General features: G+C 38.8%; 1 protein-coding gene across 1 annotated transcript in view; it reads right to left on the bottom strand.

The window, feature by feature from the left end:
* Positions 1 to 5,195: 5,195 nt before the first annotated feature.
* SPON1 (spondin 1) overlaps positions 5,196 to 27,099 on the bottom strand; it is a 198,169-nt gene continuing 176,265 nt past the window's right edge. Inside the window, exons 8-16 of the mRNA XM_085300847.1 lie at positions 16,694 to 16,895; positions 15,546 to 15,686; positions 14,271 to 14,346; positions 13,684 to 13,866; positions 13,169 to 13,339; positions 12,891 to 13,058; positions 11,839 to 12,003; positions 9,797 to 10,060; positions 5,196 to 8,938 (exon numbers count right to left, since the gene is read on the bottom strand). Coding sequence (XP_085156973.1) covers positions 8,775 to 8,938; positions 9,797 to 10,060; positions 11,839 to 12,003; positions 12,891 to 13,058; positions 13,169 to 13,339; positions 13,684 to 13,866; positions 14,271 to 14,346; positions 15,546 to 15,686; positions 16,694 to 16,895 — 1,534 coding nt within the window. The 3' untranslated portion in view covers positions 5,196 to 8,774. The remainder of the gene's footprint in view (positions 8,939 to 9,796; positions 10,061 to 11,838; positions 12,004 to 12,890; positions 13,059 to 13,168; positions 13,340 to 13,683; positions 13,867 to 14,270; positions 14,347 to 15,545; positions 15,687 to 16,693; positions 16,896 to 27,099) is intronic.

The raw sequence follows: 27,099 nt of genomic DNA on the forward strand, positions 1-27,099 counted from the left end.
GTGTGCGGGTGCCTGCCGTGCCGCGCGCGGCTTCCGCGGGCGTTTGGCGCTGGGAGCAGCCTGGTGGGTTGGTGAGGTCCGGGGGCTCGGGCCGAACGGCAGAAACGTGTTACTGAGCAGTCTGCCCGGCCGTGTTACAAAGCGCAGACCTCCTAAGCGTTCTCGGGGAGAAGCGGTTTCTGAGCGTCCCGAGAAGCGCGTGGCGCACCGGTTGCTTTCCTTCGAGCCGTGTTGGTCGTGTCCGTGGAGCTGCGTTCAGGGGTTGCCTCGCTGCGGCTGGCTCGCAGCTGGGGTAGCTCTGCTGCGCTGGAGGCGCCTGCCAGGGCGCTGCGCTGCACGGGTTGCCGCGAGCTGGAAAACACCCGCTGGAATATGGTGCATGGTGCAGACTGTGCTTATGGGCGGTGATGCTGTCTGCCGGTATGAAGTGTAGACAYTGCTTTGGGCATGATTTTCAAAACTGGCACAAAATACGTATTACTGATTTCCTTTTTGTTTTGAGCTCCATTGGTGGACAGGTTCTACATAGTTTATGTGAAATGATAAAGTRTACTTCATCAGTTGTTGCTGGTTTGTAAATCATTGTACACGCATGGTACAACAGTTTGTCTTCGATGGCTTTCACATAGGCAGCGCTTTCCAAATGCCTGTCAAGAAGAGAAAAGCTGTCCGTTCCTGTAAGCTTAGTTTCTTATGAGCACGGAAGAGGAGACTGCGAGTAATTAAGATTGCTCGGGGATATAGTTGACCAGCGCACTCAAATCAGCTGAGTAAAGACTGGGAAGGCTTTGCCATACGCATAAACAAGAGCCTCTCCGATTTCTCAGCAATTCTAAACCATTTTCACCCAAGAAATGCTTATGATTACAGAATATGAATAAAATAATGCCACCGCAATTGTCGTAGGTATCTAACTGTCTAGCAAACAGGAAAACTTGAGCAAGAAGAAGCTTGGCTGTGTTAATTGGCTGGATGCAAAAGAACAAGATTTTCAAAGGTGTTTAAATAGAAATCTAAGAGTATTTAAGTATTAAGTCAGCTCCTGCCTCCTCATGTGCAAATGCAGGAGCAGTCCGGTGTCCAGCCTCGTCTCCTTTGGCCTCTTCTGAGGGCGCGTTGGCCCCCCGGGGCCACGTCGCTGCTTTTGGAGCCTCCCAGCACGCTCGCTGTGGCCGGGAAGGGTCGTCCACACGGGCCGGCTGCTTAGTGGGCGCACAAGGGACGCTTGCCACGTTTCACTTCCTCCCCGTGCACACCCCCTTCCCATCCAGTTTTTGTCCAGTTGCATTTCCACAGCTAATTAAACAAGACTGGGACAGGATTCACGGCTGCAYGCCAAGCGCCTGCCATGTACGCAGGCAGTTTGCCTGAGACAAGGTTCTCGGTGTCAGGGCTCGTGCCCTGGCAGGCACAGAGTAAATACCGCTGATTTATACTCTGTGCAGGTCATTGCAAGCAATGATACTGTGCATGTGGTCAGTACTACTTAGTTATTCTTTTAAACACACAGCTGTCTACGTTTGCTTCCAGTGCCATCTAGTGGACTGTGATTTTATTTTTTGGGTAGATAATGTTCATGTTCCAATAAAGAAATTATAGGTCTGCATATTTATATGCATAGGTTTCAGTGTTGCTCTMTGTACACCACTCTGTCCTTCAGGAATAATTCATTTGCAGATAGTTTATGCTCAATAGAAATTGAAACACATCACAGAGGAATAAGCAGAATTATACACATTCAAGTAGCCTGTGTAGTGAATGTTTTTGTCTCTTCCTTTAATGGAGTATGCTGGGATCGAGCATATATTTTTTTAACCTTTATAAATTGTACTGCAGTTTGTTTGAACTTGGAAGTGCTGCCAAGTACTGTATCTTRTTTTACCTGTATCTTTCTGTGTAAATGGTGGAAAAACTATATTCTCCCATTCAGGGAATTTTGTGCATTTTAAACTCATGATAAGATCACTGTTTCATGTTAYAGAATGATAATCGAGACTCCTCCTCCCTCCCCCCCCCCGACCACTGGTGTTGTTTCTTCACTGCTCAAGGATTCTGTAAGTAAAAACCTGCTTTTTTTGTCGTTAACTCCTGACTTACGTTGATAAAGTACTGTGGGCAAATACCATGTAATACCTCAAGGTTTGGGTGAAGTGTGGGATCTTACATAAATACAGCTGAGTTATTTTCAGCTGTTGGCAATTTGTTGGTTTGGTGCACGCAGAAGCCTTCACCATGCTCCTCTGGAGGCCTTTCTGCCTCTGGGCCTTGGGCTGGTGAGTGTTTAAGGCCCACAGTTATTTTCAGCATGAATGGACAGACACTGAGAGCGTCTGTCCACCATATACGAGGATTCACTGTCCAGCCTTTTGTGCTTAAAAATGACTTCCGATATGCTTTAAAAGGCAGCCTTCGTGCGGCTGCTGGGTAGCGCCCCGTGGCCTTTCCCTGTACAAAACCGTCTCCTGCCATTTTGGAGCTGTAGAGAGAAGCTGCTGAGTTTGAGCTGCAGGGACTCTTGCGGCTGTGTGGTGGCTTGGGTGGCCTCGAGGCTGAGCCCACAGAGTGCACTAAGGCGGCAGCTGGATGGGATGTGCAGTTGTTTTTTGGATTGTCAAAGTGAACCGTTTCCAAACGTCCACGTCCACTCGCAACAGGTTCCATAAGAGACCTACGGCTGAGCTGCTCTTTGGTCCACGCTGAAAGTCTGTGCTGGTTCAAAGGGTGCAGAGAGAGAGCAGTGACAAATGCTTATGGTGTTTGGAACTGGCAATCTTTGCTTGAAACTTGCCAAATATGTATTTTAAAAGACTTATTYGAAAATACCCTGGCATTTGCTAATGAAACTGAGGCAAATTGGAAGCCAYGGGAGGTTTCATTTTCTCCACCTGTGCAAATGTAGTAAGTAAGCAGAAAGGAAGGTCTTCCCTGTCTCAAAGTTTGTCAGTTTATTACTGATGCTGGAACAAAGTTCCCTAGGATTTTTAAGAGAGAGACTGCAGAGCTCTGAGTGYTAGCCTTTTAGATGCACTGAATTAYTATCTAGACTGAATGTGAAAAATGTCATTGCCTACTGAGCAGTTAATGTGCCCATCAGTTAYGGCACAAACTGTTCTGTCTTTTGGAAAACAGAGGGGACAGAATTCAGTATCATTCAGGTGGCCTGGTAATTGCTTTGTTTTGCACAACACTGCATGAAGTGACTGAGTCCTGAAGTTGAAACATAGTAAAAAAGATCTTAACTGGGTTTGCATGTAGAGCAAAGAATGCTAAGTGCCTGAAATTTGGTAACAGAAGCTGCTTAAGCACACTCCATTTTACTGGTAAAGGCTTTTTTCCAGAGTAGTTAAGATGTGGTTTCCTAAATGGAAAGGAAAAAAAATAGCTTTTTGTTTTGTAGTTAACTGCACRGCCATGTAGCAGTATTATTCTAGTATTTTGGGCCATTATACAAGTCCTGAGCTGACCATTCTTTAGTGTATGTTGCAGCATTAATAACTACTGGATATAAAAATGACAGGCGTCAAATAAGCTGCAATGATAGGGTTCAGAATTTAGCTCAGAGCTGTGCAAAAGGTTTTTTTAACTCATAGAAATTCAGGTTCTGTGGTCCTGAGAATGGCTGAGGATGGAGAATTAACTAACTAGCTTACAAATACAGTTGAAGACCTTCTCTACCGTCTCTTTCTGCCACGCTGGTTATGTTTTAGATGTGATGGCCACACAAAGCATCCTAACTCARGGCAAGGATACTGGCAAGTAGGTCRCAAGCAGCCACTTGGATGGCTAGCATTTGAAGAGCTCTGCGCGCTCTGTGCTAGCACAGGAGCTCTGCAAAGCCTTCTGAGGTARAGCTCTTCCAATACAGCTTTACGGACCATGAGATAATGATTGCTGTTCTGGATGTCTCCCCATCCAGTATGCCAGAAAATTAAATTGCTCCGTAAGTTCACTTATCAGCGTATTGTCAGTGGAGAAAGAGGAAGTTTGCTTGCTTGGATACTATAAATTGTCCTTCAGAGAAGTGTGTCTCTGCCCGCTGATTATACGCAAAGGTGCCGAGCTGAATTGTCCTGCTAAGCCAGACTGCTGTTACTCTGGCACTGCGATGTCTGATCTGCTCAAACTAGACAGTGTAAAAACTRTTGCTATCTTATTTGGAGTCAGAATTAGCACCTTTTTTTTTTTGCTGTGTCTCCACTGTTTGCCAACAAGCTGAAGCAGGAATAATAGGTAAATTAATCTGTCTGTGCTTCTAATGGTGGCTGCAAACTTGAATAACGCTGTTCGAGTAACTGAAGGGAGGTTCTTGCTTGTAGGCAGTGCCACTCTGAGAGCCGGTGAGGTGCCCAGGAGCTCGGGGGCTCTCGGCAGCGGTAGGGGCCCCTCGTGCTGCTCCCGTGCCCTCGCGGGCCTGTGGCAGAACACCTGCCTGGAAGTGGCGCGCGTCGCCCGCTGAGAGCAACCGGCCGAACGGCACCGGCACCGCGCTCTGCCCTCAGCTGCCCGCGCGCATTACTCGCAGCGTCTCTGCTCCTGCGTTACGTCGTACGTTAAGCACTGTATTATGTCCATCCCAGCCTGGTTACACTTTAGTTTTAAAATACGGCTTTTCATTAACACAGTGCTCTCTTTTATTTGGCTACAAGATTTTAGTTTTAGTCATTTTTCTTACAGTATCAGCTGCTGCAGTGGGTCCCCCTAACTACTGTACTTTTCAGTGTAATTACTAATGAAATACTCATCCTCGCAGCATATCTAAACAGTCTTCTGGTGTTGTAAAGTATCAGTTGAAAGTTTCACTGAATCGCAAAACCGATTTTTAAGAATTTTGTATTCATGTATCACCAGGCTTTAAAATGTGCTATTTTAAATAGTTTGTCTTTTATTAAAACAAACAAACAAACAAATAGCATGAGAGTAATACAGCATAAGGTGAGTAACAACCCTAAGGTATCCAGCGATAAGCAACAAATAGCAACAAACGCTAACCTGTTTCACCAAAAACCTTAACAAAAATAATTTCCAAGTGGAAATAATGACTGGCTTTAGTAAAATCCAGCTCATTCCAGAAATCCCATTGCCTTGAACAGAACTAAAATATGAATAAGAGCATGACATAACTCCTTATATGGTTTAGTGTATGTTTTTTGGTGTATATAATCATATTAATTGAATAGAATCTCACGCAACAAGTATAAATTTCATAGTAAAGATGTCTTTATTCCAAAATAATAATGTGTTAGCCAGACAGCTACAAAACATCTACACAAGACTTTGGTAAGAAATATTCATGATAGCTTTTTCTTACTTCCACAGCAAACAAAAACAACAAAGGAAATCTAAAAATGCAATCAAACAAATTTTTGTTTTAAATTGTATGTTGCACCCACAGAATCCTACTGTACATTTGTTAAGCTCCTAACTTTTCTTTTATTATGTGTAAAGTTTCTACAGTTTGTATGTTAGAAAAAATAACATACAATGCTAAAATCTGATATTTGAGGTCTACAAAATTGGAGTGATATCTGTGCTTTCAGTTCAGCAGTATTACTTATGAGATAACAGAGATAACAGTTCTCATTTTTATTGACTGATAATCAGTGGCTATTACATTACTAGAAAGTTTAAAGCAACAATGCAATATTTCTACATATTGTGTATCAGAGCTTTTTTTCTGAATAGAAAATCAACCTCTTATTTTTTTCTTCATTTGTTTTTGTTTTTTTTTTTTACAAAATGTAACAAGCTTAAATTTTTTTTTGTATGAAGTTGGAAGAAAGACAAGTGACTTGCAAAATGTTTCAACAGAACAAGTGTAAAAAACTGAACCGAGGCAGGAATGATCACACATTTCTGACCAAGCACAATCTACTTTGTCACTGCATGTATTAACAAGGTGGAAAAAAAAATTCCAACATTCATAACTTTAATGAGCCTAAGAGAAATGACTGGAAAACACACTGAACAGCCTCCTAAGAGAGAATAAATTTTATGTACATGGAGAGTCAGTTGGTAAGAACCACAGTGAAAGGAATACCAGATTTTTAAAGGACATTTTTGTGGTCACCTTCAAAGAAATGTTACATATTTGATACATACCTAAACTCCTTATTTGGACTATGTAGACTTTGGCAAAGGGAGTAATTAAAAAGACAGAAGACTCAATGAACTGGAACACACATGAAAAATGAAGCTAACTTAATATTGTAATTGATTATTTACAGAAGCAGGAGTGGTCTTGCAGGAATAGCATGAACAAGTGGTATGGGTTGAAGAGATAAAATATAGTTCCTGAAGTCATAGCTTTTTTTTTTTTTTTTTTTTTTGCCTTTTTTTTTTCCGCATTCAAGAGATACTTGCTGCTTCTGCTCCTGCTTCCCCACCCAAGTCTGTCACAGATTCATAGCCTAAGCTTTTATTTTGTACTGCCTACCCTCAGCTGGTATACCTCTGTCAGACTCGCACAACAAGCAAGGAGCCCAGAGATCGTTGGTGTATGGATCTTGTTTAGCATACATAGCTCTGCCCTGGCTGAGCACCTGGCATTAACAACATCTCTAGCCTTTCTCTGCAACCTTTTCTTTACCTGACGTGCTTGGCTGCTCATTGCTCCAGGGTCTGTATTATTCCATTTTTTTTTTTTTTTGGGGGGTGGGGGTGGGGAGGGGGTGTCAAAGAATAGGGTGATGTGGAAGATCAAAAATATGTTAGTTCGGGGCAGTCTAGTTGGGACACTGTAATTACAGTGCTACAGGGACACACACTGCAGAATTTTTCAACAGGCACGAGGAGGCACTCTGTCTGAATTGCTACTATCACATGAGCCAAGCTGTGCAAAATGTAAAGTGTTTGGTTTTAGCATTAAGCCGCCGCCGCCGCCTTCTTTTTTTTTTTTTCCTCTAATAATTCCCTCCTGCTTTGGTTCACTATGGGCTTGCACCCATTTCACTTAGCAGCAGCAGGAGAGGCTAAGCACTGCAGCTGGGTCCATCATTTCACTAGGCTCCCCTCACTCCAGGTCTAAAAAAAGGCTGTAGAAACCTGAGCAGGGGTGGGATGCGACAGCTGTGGCATTCCTGAGCCGCCCTTGCAGTGGTCGGTGGAAGAAGGACGATGACGAGGAGGATGATGACTATCGTAACCAGCCAGTGCCTCCCTGCCATCTAGCTAAGGGAGGTCCTGCGAGGATTCCCGGAGTAGTGATGATACAAGTAGAATAGCCTACGCAGCTTGTGGTTCAAATGAAACACGGACACTCAAAACCTGGGTGTTAGATTATGAGGATTGTGATCAAGTGTTAAAGATGTGAGTGAATTATTTAAGGCTGGTTTGAAGAGACTATTAAATAATTTTTTTCCATTCATTTCTCTCAAACTTGTTTTTAAGTGTTAACATCAACAGTCTTTATTTTCAGTGCATTGTTATTATTTATGTAGAGATGTAGGTGTATGCTGTCTTTACTGGACAAAAAGATAACCCATCACCTTTATCTCTCATCTTAAATGTTAAATTGTTAAACAACTTACAAGATAGTATTATATTTCAATAGTATGTGAGGCCCAAGGTCTTTCTAGTCTTATACCTGATAAATGGTAGGGATGAGAGCTAAAGTGTGCAGAAGCAGGTGTAAAACAGCAAAAGCAGTTTGAATGTTAAGGAGCTATTCACTAATCTCAGGCAGTTCGTGGATAGCCAAGGTGTTCAGGGAAGACATTTATCCTGGCTACTCTATCTGCAGACTATAGTCCTGCAATTCTCATACATTTAGTAATTTTTAGATCTTCCTAAACTCTGAGTGAAAAACGTAAATTAAGCGCCCATCCTTGTTTTACTTCAGAGACTCCTTTTCTTTTGCTAGAAGGGATGCATGAGAAGTTGGCTCACCTTTTCTCTATTATTTTTATTATTTTTTAAACCTCCTTCTCTCCTTACCTGTGATTAATATCCTCACTAAACAAGACTTAATTTTTACTTTCTCCCATATGGAAGCCTTTCTGTAACAACTATTGCAGCTGACTGCATTATTAGCTCTGTATCCATTTTGAGAGGCCGTGGATGGACGAAATAGAAGAATATGGCATCTAAATACAWAATGATATTCACATATTTCTTGGTGTGTTATTTTGACTATGACTATACAATGGGCAGACATCATTACTAAGCTGCACAAATTATTTCCTTTTTAATTTTTAAACAAAGATCATTTTGCAATGGACAATTGCAATGGAAGAAAATTATATAGGATAATTATTATAACTATCAGTTTAACCCAATAGTGTGAAGAGATAAATATGCACCTTTAAAATTATTGAATCAGCATCACTGAAATTATTCCTTGGCATAGTTATGTAATCACATAGGCACTGCTTTGGATTTTTGAAATGAAATCAAGAGAGCAATCCATCCTCGTATGAAACATGTCACTTTAACTTAGTTTGTTAATATGCATGCATCCCATGTCTTTACAAGTAGTATTTCTATATGGCTATTCCATGTCCACAGATAGGTCTGTATTTCAGTTAAATGATTCACAATGACTTACTATTTTTATGCATTAAGGGCTAGCTGGAGTAACAAAGATTTACTCTCAGCATAAAACTGTGAGGAAATATTTATAAAATACATTTCTTGCACCAGCAAGACTAAAAAGCAAACCACACTGCAAAAATGAAAACTAATATACACTTTATATTTTTTTTTTTCGTTTTAAAAACCAAACCAAGGTTGACTTTCCATTTAGCTCAGAGTGCATCACTTGGAAGCCTCGTGTTTTGCTAACAGGGATGCACATTACATGCCCTTAGCTCCTTTTTGTCTTTGCAGCTAGTAAACTGAGTGGTTTTGGACCTCTTCTTTACTATCATGTAGCGTTCCTGAATTCCACCTCCACACAGTGCAGAACATTCTGTCCAAGCAGTCCATGGTTTCAGTCTACAAACTGAAAAACATGTAATTTGATTCAGTTTCTAGTATTTCACACTAACCTGCATATCTCAATATGTATATCATTTATGCATGTATATACACTTACATTTTTTGAATGTAAGATATGACATTGCCTATTTTATTACAGTAGCAGCTAAGGACCCCCAATTAAGTATAATCAAGGTGCAGTTGACAAACACTGAAAGAATACATTGAATAAGAAATTTACTCTCTACATTATAAAGCAGATAAAATTAATGAACTGTTAAATGTGGGACAAGCATGAACTACAAATTAACAATAATTCATATCTTGATAAAGTGAGCTGTATTTCAAAATACTATATTTTACTAATTCGAGGCATCAGTTTTTGATAATACTGTCCCTTGTGGGAAAAAAGAGTCTGAGCAGATCCGAATCTAACTATTGAGATGGAAATATGCTCAGTTTTGAGGTTCACCATTGGCTCTAGGAGCAAATACTTTAAAAATTCAACAGGATCCAAAGATTATCATTCAGTTCCATGTATTTATTGCTTGTTTGGTAGAAATCCTTTGCCTGGTCTAATTTCTGGATGTTTGATATTCCACTGTTTGTGGCGAAGAAGTAGGCAAGCATCACAAACTATTCTCAGTGGTGGTATAATGGACAGATAAAAACCTTTCTCCATTGTGCCCTAAGCTTGTGTGTGACACTTTTTTTGATGACAGCTGAACACTGAAAGCAGCTGTACTTTATTGCTAAAACCTTCCCTTGACAGTAATACTGAAAATGTTATCGCAGCATGAACGGGAGCTGCTCACAAACTCCTTCCTGTTACCCAGAAAAGGCAAACAGCCCCGCGCATTCTAAAGGATGGTCTCGCACTCACCTGCGTACTGCTCACTATCTAGACTTTTTTTTGTTTGTTCACTTCTCCTTTTCTCCCGAGGCTCTTTCCATCGCCTTTTTTCCATGCCTGGGCCTCTCAGGCATTTCCTTACTCGGCATTTTGTACGTTGGACAGTTTCTGGGCATGCTGTTCCTCCAAACTGTGGCTCTATTTTAATCATTCTTGTCCTGATCATGTGGCCCTTTCCACACGACGTGTTGCATTCTGACCACTGGGACCACTCTGTTAGTTCACAGTCAATGGCTGCAAAGAATGGGAAACATGAGCAAATACAAGAAATCTGCAGTATCTGGCAACCTGACTATAGGGCCAGGAAGAAACATACAGATGTGCCTAATGAGTTTTTGCATCCTAAATACATGAAGGCAACTTACGCCTCCAGTCTTTTCAGCAAATTTTGTGAAAGTACACCTCAAAATTTTCCCATCGAGTTAATTGCTAGCAGCAATATTATTTGCCACTCTCAATTTCCTTTCCAAGACTGGTGCTGGCAGGTCACTAAACTTGGAACAAACAAATAATTCTCCTCTGCCTTCTTCAGTGTTCCACTCTGTAAGGCTGTATGTCTATTTTATAATGAAAAGTTGTAAAAAATGAGTAATATATATAAAGAAGGTGATATCTGAAATCTAAGCCTTGTTTTATTGGTAAGATATAGAGCTTTAAACTGATACACTTTGAGATCCTGAGTAAGTCAGAGGAGGGAAAAAGAAAAAAAACAAACAAACAAACAAAAAAAAAAACACACACACACACCAAAACAAACCTTTTACAGCAACCCAGAAGGAAGAGAATCTGGATTTTTTTTTTCCCTCCCAGTTTTATGCTATAAGCCAAAGTCACTAATAATGTTATGAAAAATTCTGTGTCATCGTTTCAGCATTGCTTAAAACTCACAGCTCCACAGAATAATAATCAAAAATGGTAATTTCAAATTATTTAAGAAAAGCTGAGATATAGAACTGCAGTATAAAACCTTTTTCTAGCCAATATTTTCTTTGAAAAATAATATAATTAGTTATAAAATCTCTTAAGACCTCTGGCAATGCTACACCAAAAGTATAATCATGTCCTATTCATTCAGCAACACTTCAGGCTATTGTTCTTCACAAAGAATGCAAAGCAACTGGAAATCTGTGCCACCCAGGAAGTGGGGGGTTTAGTGTGGTAGGGAATGAAATCCATGCAGTTGTCTCCACACCATCTATTGGTGCATATGATATTCCAGGTTGGGAAGGGATGTAGGTCTGTAAAAAAGACTGGCACAATTCAGAGATGTATCAAAGATGTAGCTCTTTTCTGCTCTATCTCTGAGCTAAAAGAACCACACAGGTAATCTTAAACCTTTCTTTCTTTCCTTCCTTATTTCATCTCAAAGGTACATTCTGCATTTCTCTCTCTCTCTCTMTMTATATATGTGTGTGTACAAATTTCTGACTTACTGTACCATTAGGAAGTGCATGAATTGTTGCCTAATGTTGTAGTAAACACAGAGTAACCATATAACCAAAGCAGTATTGGTCATCAGCCTAAGTTAGAGTAAGGCAAAATTAAATTAAATCATGGTCCTTTTTCAGCTGCCAGTAGCCAAAAGCGTGTAATAAGTATAAAATAAAATAAATCAAGATGATAACACTCCCTTATTCCTAAAAACACCACCCCACCCCTATGGCCAAACCAGAGCATAATACAAAAGGAAAACAAGAATGAGAGCAGGAGAGCATTGGATCACTTGCTTACTTGCAACTTTAAGGAAGCAAGAACTGCTCTTTCCAGCTGCAGACCCCTCTCCAAACAGAATTGGAAAGTCTATAACATTCCTGAATTTAGAGAATATTTATCTAAAATGTTCATACTACATTTTATAACCAAAGGCAAGCAGAAGATAGTTGTCCATACAATATATTTTTTAAAAAAGAACTGCTGTAAGCATTTAAGAAGTGATGCTGCAAAATAGTGGTAAGCTTTTGACTGCTAGTCTGTAACACACGCAGAATTTTCCCAGAGTTTCTCACACTTACGGCATTCAGGTAACATGCATTTTTCCACTTGTTCCATTTCCTCATTACAATCTCCAAGCTCAGCAGCAGATTTCAGCATTCTTTGCCGGGTTCGCATTCCCTTCCCACACGTTACACTACAGTCACTCCATTCAGACCAAGGAGAAAGTAGACAGGGAATAGTATCTAATATGAAAATAAAAAGGTAATGAAGCTTTGTTATACATTACGAGGGTACACATTTTGAAAATAATACAGGTAGAAAATGTATTGTCTTTTATCTGTCTTCAACTACTCATATTTTGCTGTCGCTTTGGACAAACTAAACCACAAGCTGAATGATGCTTCTGCAAAAGCTGAGAAAAACTGTATTTAGTAAGAAGGTTTGCTTGGTTTTGACAGGCTTTATTTGCTATCTTTTTATATATCTTATTCATATATGCAGCTCCTGAGCAGATCCATGGAATAAAGAGTTTAAGAAGTTAATTTGAACCGTAACTCTTTTAAGAAACCAATATATAGTTTCAGTGCACAGAATTGGAAGGCAAATCAATATAGTCTAAAATGTGGCATTTATTATTTAATCTACTAAAAATCACTTTTAACTATAGTTCTTGCTGTCTCTGATGAAAATCTTAACATTTCTTAAGAAATTAAAGATGATATTGTAGACTACTAAATGCTAAGGGGCAGACTGACTGACTGCACAGAAGGAGCATCGCAATTTCTCAGCTGCTCATGGGCTAAAAGGAGAGGGTCCTGCTTTATCTTAGTCTTTTGATTAAATATACCTCATATTCTAAAAATCAGAAGGGCTTACATATGCTAATATACACATCACTGTATAGCTAATTAATACACTCATAGCATATAACTCAGTATTTTTTATTGACACTCTCATTCTGTTGATGAAAGTGGTACATAATGTACATTCCCCTGAGGAACATGATTTTAAAGGGAACAAGAAAAAGTGGAGGGCTTTTGTTTTAGCTATGTTCTTTGGTGTGATGGAGCAATGTGTCAGAAATGATGTCTCTCCTCTTAGTGGAGGTAATGTACTCATGGACACTTACGGCATTCAGGCATCATACATTTCTCTGCCTCTGTAGTTTCTGCCTTGCACATGGATCCGTCAGCGGGGGTCATCTTAATCATTCTGTGTCGTCTTTTCATTCCCATTCCACAGCTAGCACTACATTCATCCCACTCGCCCCATTCTGTGACAAGGCAGCTGCTGGGGGCTTTTCAAAACRCAAAGAGAAAACGGTTCACTAGCAGAGCTTGTATAAAACACATTTTCAGCAGCGTTTCTATTATTGACCGATTTTACAAAGCTAAATGAAATACTTACAACATTCCTCATTTACTATACATTTCTCAGTCTCTTCAGTAGGCACTTTGCACATAGAGCCATCTTCAGGGAATTGTTTTACGTATCTCTCTCTAGATCGCGTTCCCATTCCACAGGAAACACTACAGGGGGACCATGTAATCCAGTCAGACATCATGCAAGTGGAACCATCTAAAATATAGAGGACCAGTTTTATCTCTAATATTAACATGATTACTACCCCCTTCCCTGATAGATCTGTATCTGCCCATTTGTGTACAGTATCACCTTTTTGCTGCCTCTCACATGCTGTCTTCTCTTACTTTCTCCTTTCATTCCTTTCACTTCTGTGTACTTCATACATCCACTCAACTGCCAAATTTATCACAGACAGCTACTGTTTGCATTCTTCAGCTAGTAGTCTCCTGTTTGCCATAACTCAAGTCATGCAGCAAGCAACAGTTTAAGGACTATACAGACAAAAATTTCCCTATCCTACAAAATACTCATTTCCTCCACCCCTTCCCCTTAATTACCTTCATCGCTGCAGCCTGGACCCATGCATGGCTGAAAATCTTGGGTATCCGGACAGGGCACACTGAGGTCCAGCTGAGCTTTAAGCATTCTCTGCCTCATCCTCTTGCCCTTTTCACAAGTAGAAGAGCTGCAGGCTGACCATGGAGACCAGTTTGAATATATGCAGGTCTCAGGCGTGTCATCTAAAAATCAGAAAAGGCAGTGAAAATTAACAATAGATTATCATACTTTAGCTATTAATATGGTCAGTTATTTCCATCTGCACTACAGGCTTCTGCATTTTAACCTGAGGAAAAAARAAAGACTAACCACCAACTTTAATTTAAAAAAATACATATTGCTCCTTTTTTTTAGAACCCTGAAAAGCTTCCATTTTATTACTTTTGCTGTGATTGTCACCAATCATGTACCCATGCAGTTTCTTTTCGGTATAAGGGAAAACTAAAAGGAAGTACCAGAAAAAGTGAAAAACTAAATCACTCTTTGACACTGAGTGAGATTTCTGCTCCTTAGTCAGTTTTGTACTTTATCTAGAAATGGCACAAAAATATAAATTTAGCATAGCACAAACTAGTTTAAAAAGTACCTTCTTCTTTTTCTTCCGGTGCTAGATCTGCCACAATATCATCTATGTTATCAGGTACAATATTGCATTGCTCCCCCTGCAAGAAATGATTGTGGAGGTTGGATATAGGGAACTCACGTATAACCAGATAGAGAAGCTAAGACATGTATGAAATGAGTTACTAGAAGCTGCAAGGTAACACAGCTAATGCGTTAACACAGCTGTATGTTACACATACAGCTACAAATMTGTAGTTAATCACTTTTGTGTAGACCCCAGTGGAAAACTTATGATTTGCTCAATTTTAATAGCACTTAAATGATTCATGAGTCTTATAATTTCATCTCTAAGAAATTTACAGTACATAAAAGTGATGATAGCAAGAGGAAGGAGAGGCTGAGTGAACAGAAAAATTATGTACATTTCTAAGTACATATATACTTATATTTAGTTATAAAAAAGGACTTCTGAACTACAAGTAGGGGACATCATCCTMCAAAGAAATTTTCCAACAGTACATTGAGTTCAGCAGTCATGGSCATCTGTCTAAATTACTGTGCAATTGTTCCCCAAATACAATACACTTTGAGGAAAACAAAAATGAAGATGAAAAGATTGAACAACTGCTTCAATTAAAAAAAGAGCAAAAAATCTTTGATAAAAAGGACAACTAGGCTATCATTCTAGATCAATTTGGAGCTAACATATGCTATGGATTAACTTACGCTTTTGAAATGCAAATGGAACAAAATGATGATAAAAATATTCAATTGTGATCTAAACACCAACTCCTCTGGACCCCAAAGGAGAAGAGGGACTAGTCTTAAGAAGATTCTTTACTGGATACTAATGGAGAAATAAAGTTAAGAAAACCAAGTTTAATTATCAGAGAATGTTTGTGACATAAAGGGAAGCACCAAGTAATTATATAGGAAAAGTTGCACCATAAGTAATTAAGACATGGCTAGACAAAGCACTCGGGAAGACAGTGTACTGTATCTGCAGCAGTAGCAACAGGACATGCTAAATAATTTTTTGTATAATGCTTTGCTTTCTCTTCTAATTCCTATGCATATTTTTTAAAATCCCAAAATAAGTGGATGCAGTAATTAGCACAAGTAGGCGAAACAATACCTTAAGACAGTTTTAAATTTAAGAAGAAGTTTTACTTATTTTCTGCCATTATCTTTGCTGGGTGTTGGTCATGGAGGATAAGGTTCCAGGGGAGGGGGCCGAAGGCTGTTTTTTTAATTTTCTTTTATGAAGAGCTACTCCACCATTATTTTGTAATACTACCTTGCGTGCAATTCTCTCAATTACCACTCTGGCTACCAGCTTGATAGAGCCTCCTTCTGGATCATAAAATGGACTTTGAGGGTGATCTAGGCTTGTAAGTGGTCTGATCTTCTCTTGAGGAACTGTAGGTTTGTTGGGAGACTGCAATCAAAAAGGAAAATATCAATATGTCTTAAAATAATTAAAACTATTAATAAAAGTATAATTCATCTGCAGAAATAAAAACATCTCTGAATGCTGGACTTGGAAATTCCAATGGAAGGTGAACTCAGTATGCTCAACTTAACRGTAAGTTTTTCTGTTGTGAAGAACTTCTCTAACGCTTTGAGACTGGACCCTGATGCTGGGTTCACAATAAGATGTGTGATTAGACAACTGCATTAAAAAAAGACTCCAAAACACCTGCAGAGCTGCATTATAACTGGAGAAATTCCTTATGTTCTGAAAAGACTGGATCTGAGGGGAAAAAGAAAAAAAAACACCTTTTGTCATCTAAAATAGAGCACGCATGGAATTTGACAATGTAACTCATCTTGCCTAACTTCAGGTTGTCTATACTGTGTGCTTATAGAGTCATGCTGTAGGTATGTTGATCACTCACGGGGATTTAATCAATTCAGTAATTGGATATGTGACTCATTTGGTCAAAAACAGGATTTTACCTGAGGATTATCTGAATCTCTTTTTAGACTGAGACAGAGAACGGGAGAGTGGATGATTTTAGAGCACTGTTGTGATGCAAAGTGCAGATTTTCATTCCCTACTGTAGTGACTATTAACTAGTCTGTGCCAAGTGGGACAATCAGCACTGGGCTGAAACACTAGAAAACTCCAGTTAACTGGCTGCTCATGGCTCTTAGTATCCAAGGGTCTGGGCACCTTAATACTTTTATTCTATGTCCTCAGTTTATTCAATAGGTAATTATAGTAATATCCCAGKGGAATATGATATTATTCCCTTAGGTACAATGAAGGAGAGTAACTGCTGCCAGTATCTATCTAATTGACTTTTAATTTGTTATAAGCAAATTTTCTAGTAAAATAGTATAAAGATGTAYATAACATTACCATGGATTAAATAGTTTTCATTTTTGCACAGCTTTAAGGTAAACTTTATGTTTTGAATACATTACACACAGTCCAAATACCTCATAGGTAACACCACTGTCTGTGCCAGCATCCCATGGTATTAAATCCTGAACGACTTTCTGAACCCAGCCACAGTCCTTGGTACAGAGGTCTTCAGCTGAGAGGCCCACGTTCCAGTCCGGGCTGGGCCCCAGCATGGTGAGGAAGGACATCAGGTGCCGATGCCTATCAACGGAAAACTCAGCAGAGGGAGCAGCTCTCCTGCAAATTGCAAATAAGACAACAATTAACAACTGAATTCAAGTTTGCTATTAAACAGCAGTGAAATGGTGCTCCACACTTGGAAATATGGAACACAGGAATGACACTATCTAGTTGTAGAGGTGGACAAGAAAGAATGGGAGAGGACTCTTGCTCTGCACAGGGTTTTCTTCTCAGCTGTGGGCTGCCGCTACTTGAGAAACAACTTTGACATCGTGCAAGGATGGGCTCAGTTTACTGGGTGACAGAGATGTAGCAATAAAAGGCTGCAGCAGCATGCTTATGYCTCAGTCATACAATAAAAAGCTCATCAGGACACTTACTTCAACAATCCAAAAATTTAAAGTAGGGAAATATCCTGAAGTTTCGTGCTGCTGTGATACTTTTGACCAAAAGAAGCTAATACAAATTCCGATTTTTAAAGTGCTTACACGTGCAACTGTGTTAGTGGTGGGGAGGAGGAAATGCTCATTAGTTAACGTTTTAGTGCTCATCTAAGTGAGAACTGAACGGCTATTGCAAGCCCCCCAGAGTCCTTTTGCAGGTTTCTGCCAGGGGATATGAAAACATTTCTATTCATCCAGCCTTTGCCAACTATTCTCTTAAGAAGAAACTGTTAATCGTGCTAAATCATGTAGTGCCCTCTGATGTTGACCACTTATTATCACATTCCTGTTCAAATAGCAATTAAAATCAGATCTGAAATGGAGGTTTCTATTCTCAGGTGAAAAGCTGGAACTCTTCATGGCATCTTCCTCAGGAACAACAACTACTGTTGGGTTACTAAGTAACTATTATGCAAATTGGGCAAACCAACTCCAACAAAAATTGGAAAATCAGTACAAGTTTTCTTCAAATACAGGACTTAACTAACACAGGGTCCCCTTCCCCCCTCCCCCCCCCAGTTTATGGCAAAACACACTGTTTTACGAGCATCTGAAGATCTGAAGACCATAACTGTTTATTTTTAATGTAAGTAAGTCTTGTTATTGTGTTACTCATCCTGCCTGTTTGGGTAGCTGCACATATATAATGCACATACACTGTTCTCTAGTCAGAAGGAGAATCTTCCCATTAATGCTTACCTCGCTGTAAACATGCGGTACTACATCTGTGCATTTACTCTGGCTCAGAGCTCTCAGGACATTAAAAAGACAGAACAGCTCAAGGACAATGTTCTTGAGAAGGTATCAGACGTTATCAAATGTTTGATGTCTAACTYAGGCTGGTTCCTAGTTCCCCTTCAAGAGGAAAGTTGCACAAATAGGCATTTCTTAWTTGTTAAAAATGTTCTGGCCAGCTGTGTTCTGGAGCCCTTAGAGTTGTTTCTTACTGTGTAAATTGGCCTATACTGAATTAAAGATTCTGAGTAGAAGAGTTTCCAACTGTTTGATGACATTAATCCTGCCTTTCCAGGAAAGAGATGCAAATGACTTTTATCATGACAGATGGAGCTCTGTTTTGATTTCAGTGGAAAAATTTGTCTAATGTAAATTAATAAAATAATGAATGAAAGTATCAGTGTCTCTCTGTGAATACAATATTCTGATATATTTGTCAAGTATGTGGCAGTGATTATTCTTTAAAAGCCTGCCAACTGACTTCAGTATCTAAAGGGTTTGCTTCAATATAAGAAGCACTTTCTAAGAATTCCCTACGGGAATTTTATATCTAATACGGAGAAATAAACAACTTCTTCCAGGCTGACAGTACACAGCAAAAATAACAAAGATATGTTTATTTATATACCTGATCATTAAATTAAAGATATGTCTATAATTTGCATACTATAGAACAGAGAAACCCAAAACAGCTCTTGTAGAGAAGAAGCAAGGGCAGTGTGGCCTGCACAGAGCCACTCACTACTGCTTCTGGCACCTGAGATATACTAAATTTGTCCATATGGGTGTCTCAACATTATATTTCAATGGTCTGTACAGACATGCTCTCAGAAAACCAAAAGAGGCAGACTACYGTGCTATTTCAAGACAGATGTTTAGAAACCACTTGAAGACTCCTTTAGACCCATTGTAGTGGAAATCTTTTGTCACTTGCTATTCTTCTTACAGGCACAGAATCATTAAGTCTTTGAATGCTTTGTTAGGTAAGTAAATATTAATCATGTTATTAGAATTCAAAATTAAACATGTATACTATATTTCTAACTATATCAATATTGAAACTGTGTGAAGGAACACTTCAGTAGGAACTAATCTTTGCCTACAAGCTTCTGCAACTTACACCTCGCATTAGATAGCTCAGTAACCCCGTCCATCTTCAGGGTCCTTTGTAAAAATTACCCATCTCCTGCTTTTTTTTAAGCAAGTAGCTAGTTTTATGACTGTTTGACAGATGATAAAAGAGAGCAAAAGATTAATTTGCACATCATTCCCACTTTAGCTTCCAACCTCATTTTTTTGTCGGAAAAATCCACCTAGCTGTTCTGTGATCCTGAAGGCACTCAAAAATCCTGAAGTGTCTCGGCTTTYTCCAGCAAAGCTCCACAGATATATCAATGTCTAATTTGTGACATGCTCAGAAGCACTTTGGGCTTGATGTCATCAGCTGCTCAGCAAACAGCTCATGTCTAAGCTYTGTTACAGTGAGACAGGAGCCAGACATTTCTCTGTATATCTCMCTTGCCGGACTGGACCTATTAGAAATTTTTAAAACCAGAGGAACTGGCAGGAGACCCTTTTTTTCATCCAGTCACTTCATGCCTGTGTAGCCCAGSCTAGGTTTGCTAACTACACCTCAGTTCCTCCTCTGCCTGCAGAGGAGATTCAGATTTCTCCCAGGAACGTGTACGTGTTAGTCTGTTGTCACAGTACTTTATGGGTCTCCAGTTGAAATTGTTCCATTTTGCATAGATTATGTAAAGGCTCGTACAACCAAGAAGGAAAAAAAAAAAAAAAAAAAAGTAAAAGAATATCAGTGCGGAACAAGGATAGATTCCACACCCTGCGCTAGTGAATATTTAAAGTATTTTGCCCAATGTTTGTTCAATACAGAAATGTAAAAATTAATAGATGAAACAGGGAGGCAAGTTTTTGCYGCCTTCTTACTCCACTCTTCTGCATAAAGGCACACAAGGTGTATACACTTTGGCTGTTGTGCAGCATAACATGCTAAGTTGGACATTTTTAGAATTTCCATTATGCCAGGTTAAAAAAAATGAAGTATTTAAAATAATACATTAAAACATATATTTTATCATATGATGTTTTTGTGGCATTCGTTCAGATATTATATTAATTAATTTCTCCGGGGGTACTTGTAAGCAGTATGTATACAAATTTGAATCACAATTGTGTAATGCTGCCAACATTCACACAGTCCTCCTTGAGCTGCTGTAACTAAGAAAGTAAGTGAGACAGGCTGATCTAAGGCTAAGTTTATATTCACTACCTAGGCATAAGGATAGGCTTATACAACATAGAACTGCTTTTTCTTATAAAATGGCAAATTTTAAATATTTCCAGTATGTGAGCAAATAGTGCCATTTTTAAGATCTTAAAATTTTAAGAAATTTTTCTTCTGTGATGTGTTGAACTTGTTTAGTARTGCCCATAGGAAAAGTTTTATAAAATAAAAAAAAATTTTTTTTTTGTAAGAACTAGATGCATCCCTTTTACATCCCCTACATGTGTAAAAACACAGGAGAATAGGAGCTGCAAAGCAAATCCAAAGGATTTAGGTAAGGTCTAGGTGACAACCTTGATTCTAAAGCCACAGCTGGGRTTCCTGCTTTTGCTGGTTGAAGCAGACAGTATTTTTCCACTGTGARCCTGATCAGCCTGCTGACAATTCCTCTCACATAATACAGAATGAAACAAAGCASCAGATAGTATCCTGCATTCTAATTTTCTCCATTTTCTTTATTTTTCTTCTGTTTTCTCATTGCCTTTTAAGCATGATTTGAATCACAAGCTATACGGATGACATATACAGAGCAGGATAAGAAAATGCTCTTTTTTCCCCTAGCTTTAGGAAAAAGATTAAAAGAGCACAAACATGATTTTGCTTTACAATGTTTTCCCCTAAATGAAAATCTAGTTGCTGATGTTATCAGTGCTGAGGATGGGATGGATTTTAAAAAAAAGCCTTTGACAATCCAACAGAAAATGCTACTTGCTGCAGGATGTATTTKTGAGCGTTGAATCCATATTGTTGTGTTTTACTGGTATCAATGTAAAAGGTAATAGAGTACTGCTGAGAAGGTAGAAATACCTTAACGGAATAGTAAAAATAGTATTTTACAGAATAAAACCTTTGAGGTTACTTTTGATTTAGTGTTTCATTAGTATACAAGTAAAAGACTAGAAAAAGGCAGCCAGCACATGTAGTGTTTGTCTCTATGATACTAACTAGCTCAACAAAAAAAAGACTATTCTTAGGTTTGAGTTTGTACATTGGGATCAATGTGAATTACACCACTGGATTTCTCTCTACTATGGTTATGTAAGAAAACTTTTTTGCTCCTTCTTGGATACAGATTTTTACAGCACACAAAAATCTGTTATATAAGGACAGAACTGAACATTAAAAGCATCTGTATTTCCACCGCAAAGTGCAGTGTGGTGTAGAGAATCTCTGGTTAGCTGTTAACTCACCAGTACAACATGCAATGTGTTAGATGCAGCAGCAGAGAAGAACACATCAGGCTGAAACATCTTCAGAAACATTAAAGTTAGTGCAGCACTTCACAATTACCCAAGTTAAAGTTTTGGTGATGGGGAAGAAAAATAAATGATGTGCTTAAGTGGCTATATTAGAGATAATAGGAGCATGTAAAATACTGTTATGACAGTTAATGGAAGTAAACTTCTAATTCAGGTAGAGAAGTCTTAAATGGTTTATGTTGGGAGAACAATATCTGGTTGATTCTATGGATTTATTAAGGTGAAGGATATTGAGGCTATGGTAGTCTGAAATTCCTTATACCTGCTCTCCAGCTTTCTTTGCAGAGCTGTATTAAGCTATCAGCATTACTAGGATTGCCTTATTACTAGGATCCAGACATCAGATTCATACATTTGTACTAGGAGCTGATTTCATTGGTGCTAAGGGTGAACTAACAGCCTTTTCAGACACGAGGAAAACAGCGTAACCACAATTTAAGTAAGAGAGGTAGAAGAATCTGTCCATGTCTGAGGGCAGCCGGAGGTAACTGCTCAGAGCCGYGCACGGGCCACAGGCGCCAGTTCACAGCGCAGCGATTCAAGCGCTGCTGCCTGCGGGAAACCACCTACCTCCAGCCTGCAGGCAGCTGCCAGAGGCTGGGGACCAGTATAGCAGAGCCRGGAATCTGACCTGGAATCAGCTGTCTGGGACAAGCCCTGGACATCTGCTGCCATCCCACCAGCAGGCACAGAAGAGYGTGCCAAGGACTGTGGCTCCTTCCTCCTAACCCTGGCTTTATAGGTACCTTCATCAACTTACTACTACTCCTTACTCAGCAGCTCTTTACACCTCTTCTGACCATCTCTTAGAAATGTGCTAAATTTACCCGAAGTGTCAGATACAGTAGGAAATGGTTTATGGGAGAGGAAAGGATCAGAAAGCTGATTATTATCTTTCATAACTATTTCTCCAAGAAAATACTGTGTGATYGAGGTTTTTCATATTTAGGGGATGTATCCAATTGGAAAGGGAGTACAGAAGAGCAAAATCACTCTTACAGCCATCCTACAGGATTACTTAAGGAGCATAAGCCTTTTTTTYCCTAATCTAAAAAGTTTAAAGCTTTTTGGCAATCAATTAGCAATTAATTAGAAAAATTCAGATACTTTCTTCACAATTCCTTTGAAGCACCCACATTACCAACATTTGGAATTGACTTTTAACACATTTTAAGCAATCAGCTGTGCCTCCAGCACTTCTCATATTGGATTTTAAAGTCCAATAAATCCCAGTAAATCCTGACATTTAATGGAAGAGTAYTGTGCAAGCCACAAAAGCATCGCTCTTGGTGCTAATACACCAATGAGGTAAAAATACTATTCTTTTTTTTAGCTGAAAAAACTAGCTGAATATATAGATCATAGAAATTACATATTTTTAGGGAGACAGTAAAAGAMTTACTGTTATGCCTGTAGTCAGCAAAACTGACATGCTTTTCTTCAGACATTTACACTACATCAGAAACACACTTTTCAGGACAGAGGCTGTATTTATTCAGCTTAGAACTTTTTGCTATTGATACAAATAGCATTATGAGCAAGCAAACACATTTCACACCTTTGAACTTCCAACTTTGCACCTACAGCCTACCAGCAGCACCTACACAACGTCTGTTTTATTRACTAAAACTTGAAAAGTATGGCATCCTGAAAAGTGCACTTGCTTCAAAGAAATAATGAAGKGAGGAAGACCTAAAATTGTGTGGAAAAACTACTGCTCTCCTGAAAGTCAACAGCTACCAAAACAGATGTTATATTAAGATGACATATCTAAGAAAACATTTATGAAGTCATGCATAAGAATTAGGACTATTATTCATAGGTATCAACACCTAAACATAAAAACAGAATTTCAGCACTGCACAGAATCACAGAATCAGCAAGGTTGGAAGGGACCTCTGGAGATCATCTCGTCCAACCTCCCTGCTCAAGCAAGGCCACCTAGAGCATGTTAGACAGGGTTGCATCCAGGTGGGCCTTGAATATAGAAGATGGAGACTCCTGAAGTTCTGCTTAAATGTAGGGCAGGTAAACTTTTAACCTAATGAATAATTGTCTCAGAAGAGGCAGGGAAAAGAAAACTGTAATAAAATGAACACTAAGTCAATGAAATTTGACTGGCATCCATATAAAAAGGTTGAAAATCACTTTAATGCCAAGCTGTTATTTTTTTCTCAGTACTGAATCAGAGGTGATGACAGTAAGAGTTTGTCTATTTTGTTCAAAATGAAATAGATTACAAAAAGCCACAGCACATTCTTTGTCAACTACCCTTCAGTCTACAGAAAGGACTGCATTAAAAAAAAATTCTTATGCTACCATATAAAAGTGCTTAACAGAAGACTATTGCCTATAACCAACTGAGAGGACGTGGCTATGTGAGTGTATATGTAACTGAGTAAGAGACTACATCATTATCACTGACATTAAAACTACTAATCCAAACAAATGATGTTCTAAACAAAAAAATAWTGYGAGAGAAAGGAAAAAAAGAAAAAAAGAAAAACCCCATCACATTGAGTATTTAAAAATATATATATAAAAATAAAGAAAGAACATCATTGTGCAGCAGCTTCTTTCAGGCATTTTTGTATTGTTAACCAGAAAAAAAAAAAAAAAATCCAACTAATACTTCAGACAATAATGAGATATTATTCATTTATATATCATACCATCTATTTGACATCATTCATTCAGAATGAATTTAACCTAACAATAAACTACAAAAAAGGCTTTTCTCATTTAAAAAAATTGTCAAATATCTGAGAATGCTGAAGTGTATTGTACTCTTGGTAGCTTGGTCACAAACCAGTCCGGTGTGGTTCTCCTGCATAATGCTGGTGGCCTTTGTTTCTCTTTSGATTAGCTCCAAGTCACTTTTTAGATTACTTCCTGTGCAATTACAGTCAAACCACCTTTTAAGAATCCTTTTGCAAGATACAGGATTATCATATCTTATCCAGACCAGTCTGACTAGGCAGTGAAAGGACTGTCCCTGTATGAATCAGCCAGCGTCTCACCTCTTCAMCTCCTGGGAGCTCTGGGGCGACAGATCACCTGTCTCACCTCCCTTCTGTTTTCCTCTAAAGGCGAATAGAAGAGCCCAGAGTAATTACAGCTATATTTAGAAAGAAAAGCTTATGGGACGTCGTAAGAGCACTGCTCCATTGTACCCCCTTTTTTTTTTCATTTGACCAATCTACAAAGCCATGACTACGCACCATTTGCCTTGAGAAATAATCGTGAGCGATCACCTCCCTTATCTGCGGTGAGAAGCATCACAGCCAGACTGCTGAGCCTCTCCTCTCCCGTAAGCATATCGGATGAATAGCCTACACTTATTTGTGAGGGTGCTTTAGCCAGAAACTCCAGTTTGCCACCAGTTTCATTTATTCTGAATGTTAGATTACTGCAATAGCTTTTAGTGGAAATGACTGCATGGCTATTTATTGGAATAGCTACAAGATGTAGGCTTTATCTTCAAAAAGATTTTAAAAGAGAATTCTGATGGGTTCCAAAACAATTTATTTTACAAGTAGCAAAATCTCACGGTTGTATTTTATGTTTTCCTGGTCCCTGTGTAATCTCTGAAGATGTCCAAAATATCACAACCTTTATTAAGACTTTACTTATTAACTTCTTAAAGACATTTCATGTAATTCAGTGTGTATAACCATCTAACCTACSTATGTCTTTGTGGTGTCTAGAGATGTGAACTGGAGATAATACTTAGTTATCATTTYTAACAATGAAAAGAAATAATAATGCAAATTTTTAAATTTTGCATGTAGAGTTCTGTTCACCCGAGATCTTTTAACCAACAAATTGCTCCAATTACTTGGTGATTATTTATATATGATTGAGGAGATAAGATTAGTAAGTAGATATATAACYATGTGAAAATAACACATACACGAATACTCAAAGAGTTATAAAAGGAAATTATTTTGGCTGAAGGAGAGACAACAGATGGTTGGGAAATAATCATAAAATAGAAACTACCAATGGGAGGAGCATACAAGAAAAACAAAAGCAAAGATAGAATGGTATGAGTAAGTGTGTTTTAATTGGATGCCCATTAATTTCTGTGAACAATCTGTGTAAAGTTCTTTCAGTGATTGTTATTAGTTAAGTCTTTTCTGTGTTTTAATATCCAACTTTCTTTTGCCTAGTGGCATTTGAATTTTTTAAATAGAAAGTAAATGGTAAGTGAGAGAAAATGGAACTGCCATATGTGCTTGCTCTGACAGAAGATGATTGATAAAATTTCTTTTTCTTCTCCAACAAAGACACATGTTCCCTCCACTGTGAATTACGAATTTCTTAATTTCTTAATGTGGGTGTCCGTCCATCTGTCAAACAAGGAAGTTTCCCTAGCTCTCAATAATACCTATAACACTGAAGACACTAATTTTGTTAATAAGCGTGAGGTAGCTTTGTGATTAGGGTTTAGTCAACACCTAATAAATGTATATGGTTATAAACACAAAGACTTCAGGTGAATACAGTACTTCACAACGGTGCATGATGCCTTCATGCTAGAACACAGGAATTTGCAGAGGAATATGCTGACTCTGCGATGCCAACCTGGACTGGGACTGTGCTCTTCACTAAGTGAACCTGTGTAGTGCTATTAACCACTCATGTTGTTAAAGCTTTTCTCTTATATTAACTATCCAAATGTACATACGTATTTTGAGCTACTGAAAACCGAACTTGCCATATACAGCAAAAAAATATGGTTAAAAAATGCCTCTTGCTTCTATAATTTTTTTAAATGTTTTTTCCCCCTGAAATTTACTGCAAGTACTTTGTTTTGTTCTGGTTTTAGCCAAACATTTCTTTTGCCTTTTGTATAAAATGTAAAACTTCTTATATAAAAAGACCTAAAAACATTAGGACAACCTATGCATTAGTATTTCTCAGCAGACTGAGGGGGGTTAAAACTCTTCTACTCTTGAGGATATTCAGCTTCACTGGATCCATCCCAGCTATCTGTAAAATCTTAAATGGAGAAAATAGCTGAGCTAGGCAATACCAAAGTGTTGCCATAGAAACAAGCAACTCTGTCTGGCTGCCTCATTCTTCCCGTTTTGTACACAAAATCCCCAAACTGTGAAAGTGTTTCTTAGTGCTATACCTTACAGTTTTGTGAAAGGAAACTTCATTTACATCTGGCCTGACAGATACTGGCTTTCACCCCAGAGCAGGTTAGACAGCTCAGCTGGACAGTGGGAGATAACAAGAGAGAGGAGGATTTGTGGAAAAACACTCCAGAGGTTTACAGAAATAAAAAGTAAAGACACATAGGCCRTAGTGGCTCTGCAGAAATAAAACGTTGCTCTGCAAGAATCTAAATCTGGAAATAGCTCAGAGACCGTTACTGGGAAGGGGGACGCAGGGAGCAATGTAAGACTTTGCAGATATCRTCCTGGTGTATTCCTGGATGCATGTCACCGAATGTACTTCATATGACTTTAACTATTGGGCTCAATCCATGCTGGTCAAGGATTACCCTTGAA

Source organism: Rhea americana, unplaced genomic scaffold (genome assembly GCF_003343005.1).
Source record: "Rhea americana isolate MKP2758 unplaced genomic scaffold, rheAme1 scaffold_17, whole genome shotgun sequence".
Lineage (NCBI taxonomy): Eukaryota > Metazoa > Chordata > Aves > Rheiformes > Rheidae > Rhea > Rhea americana.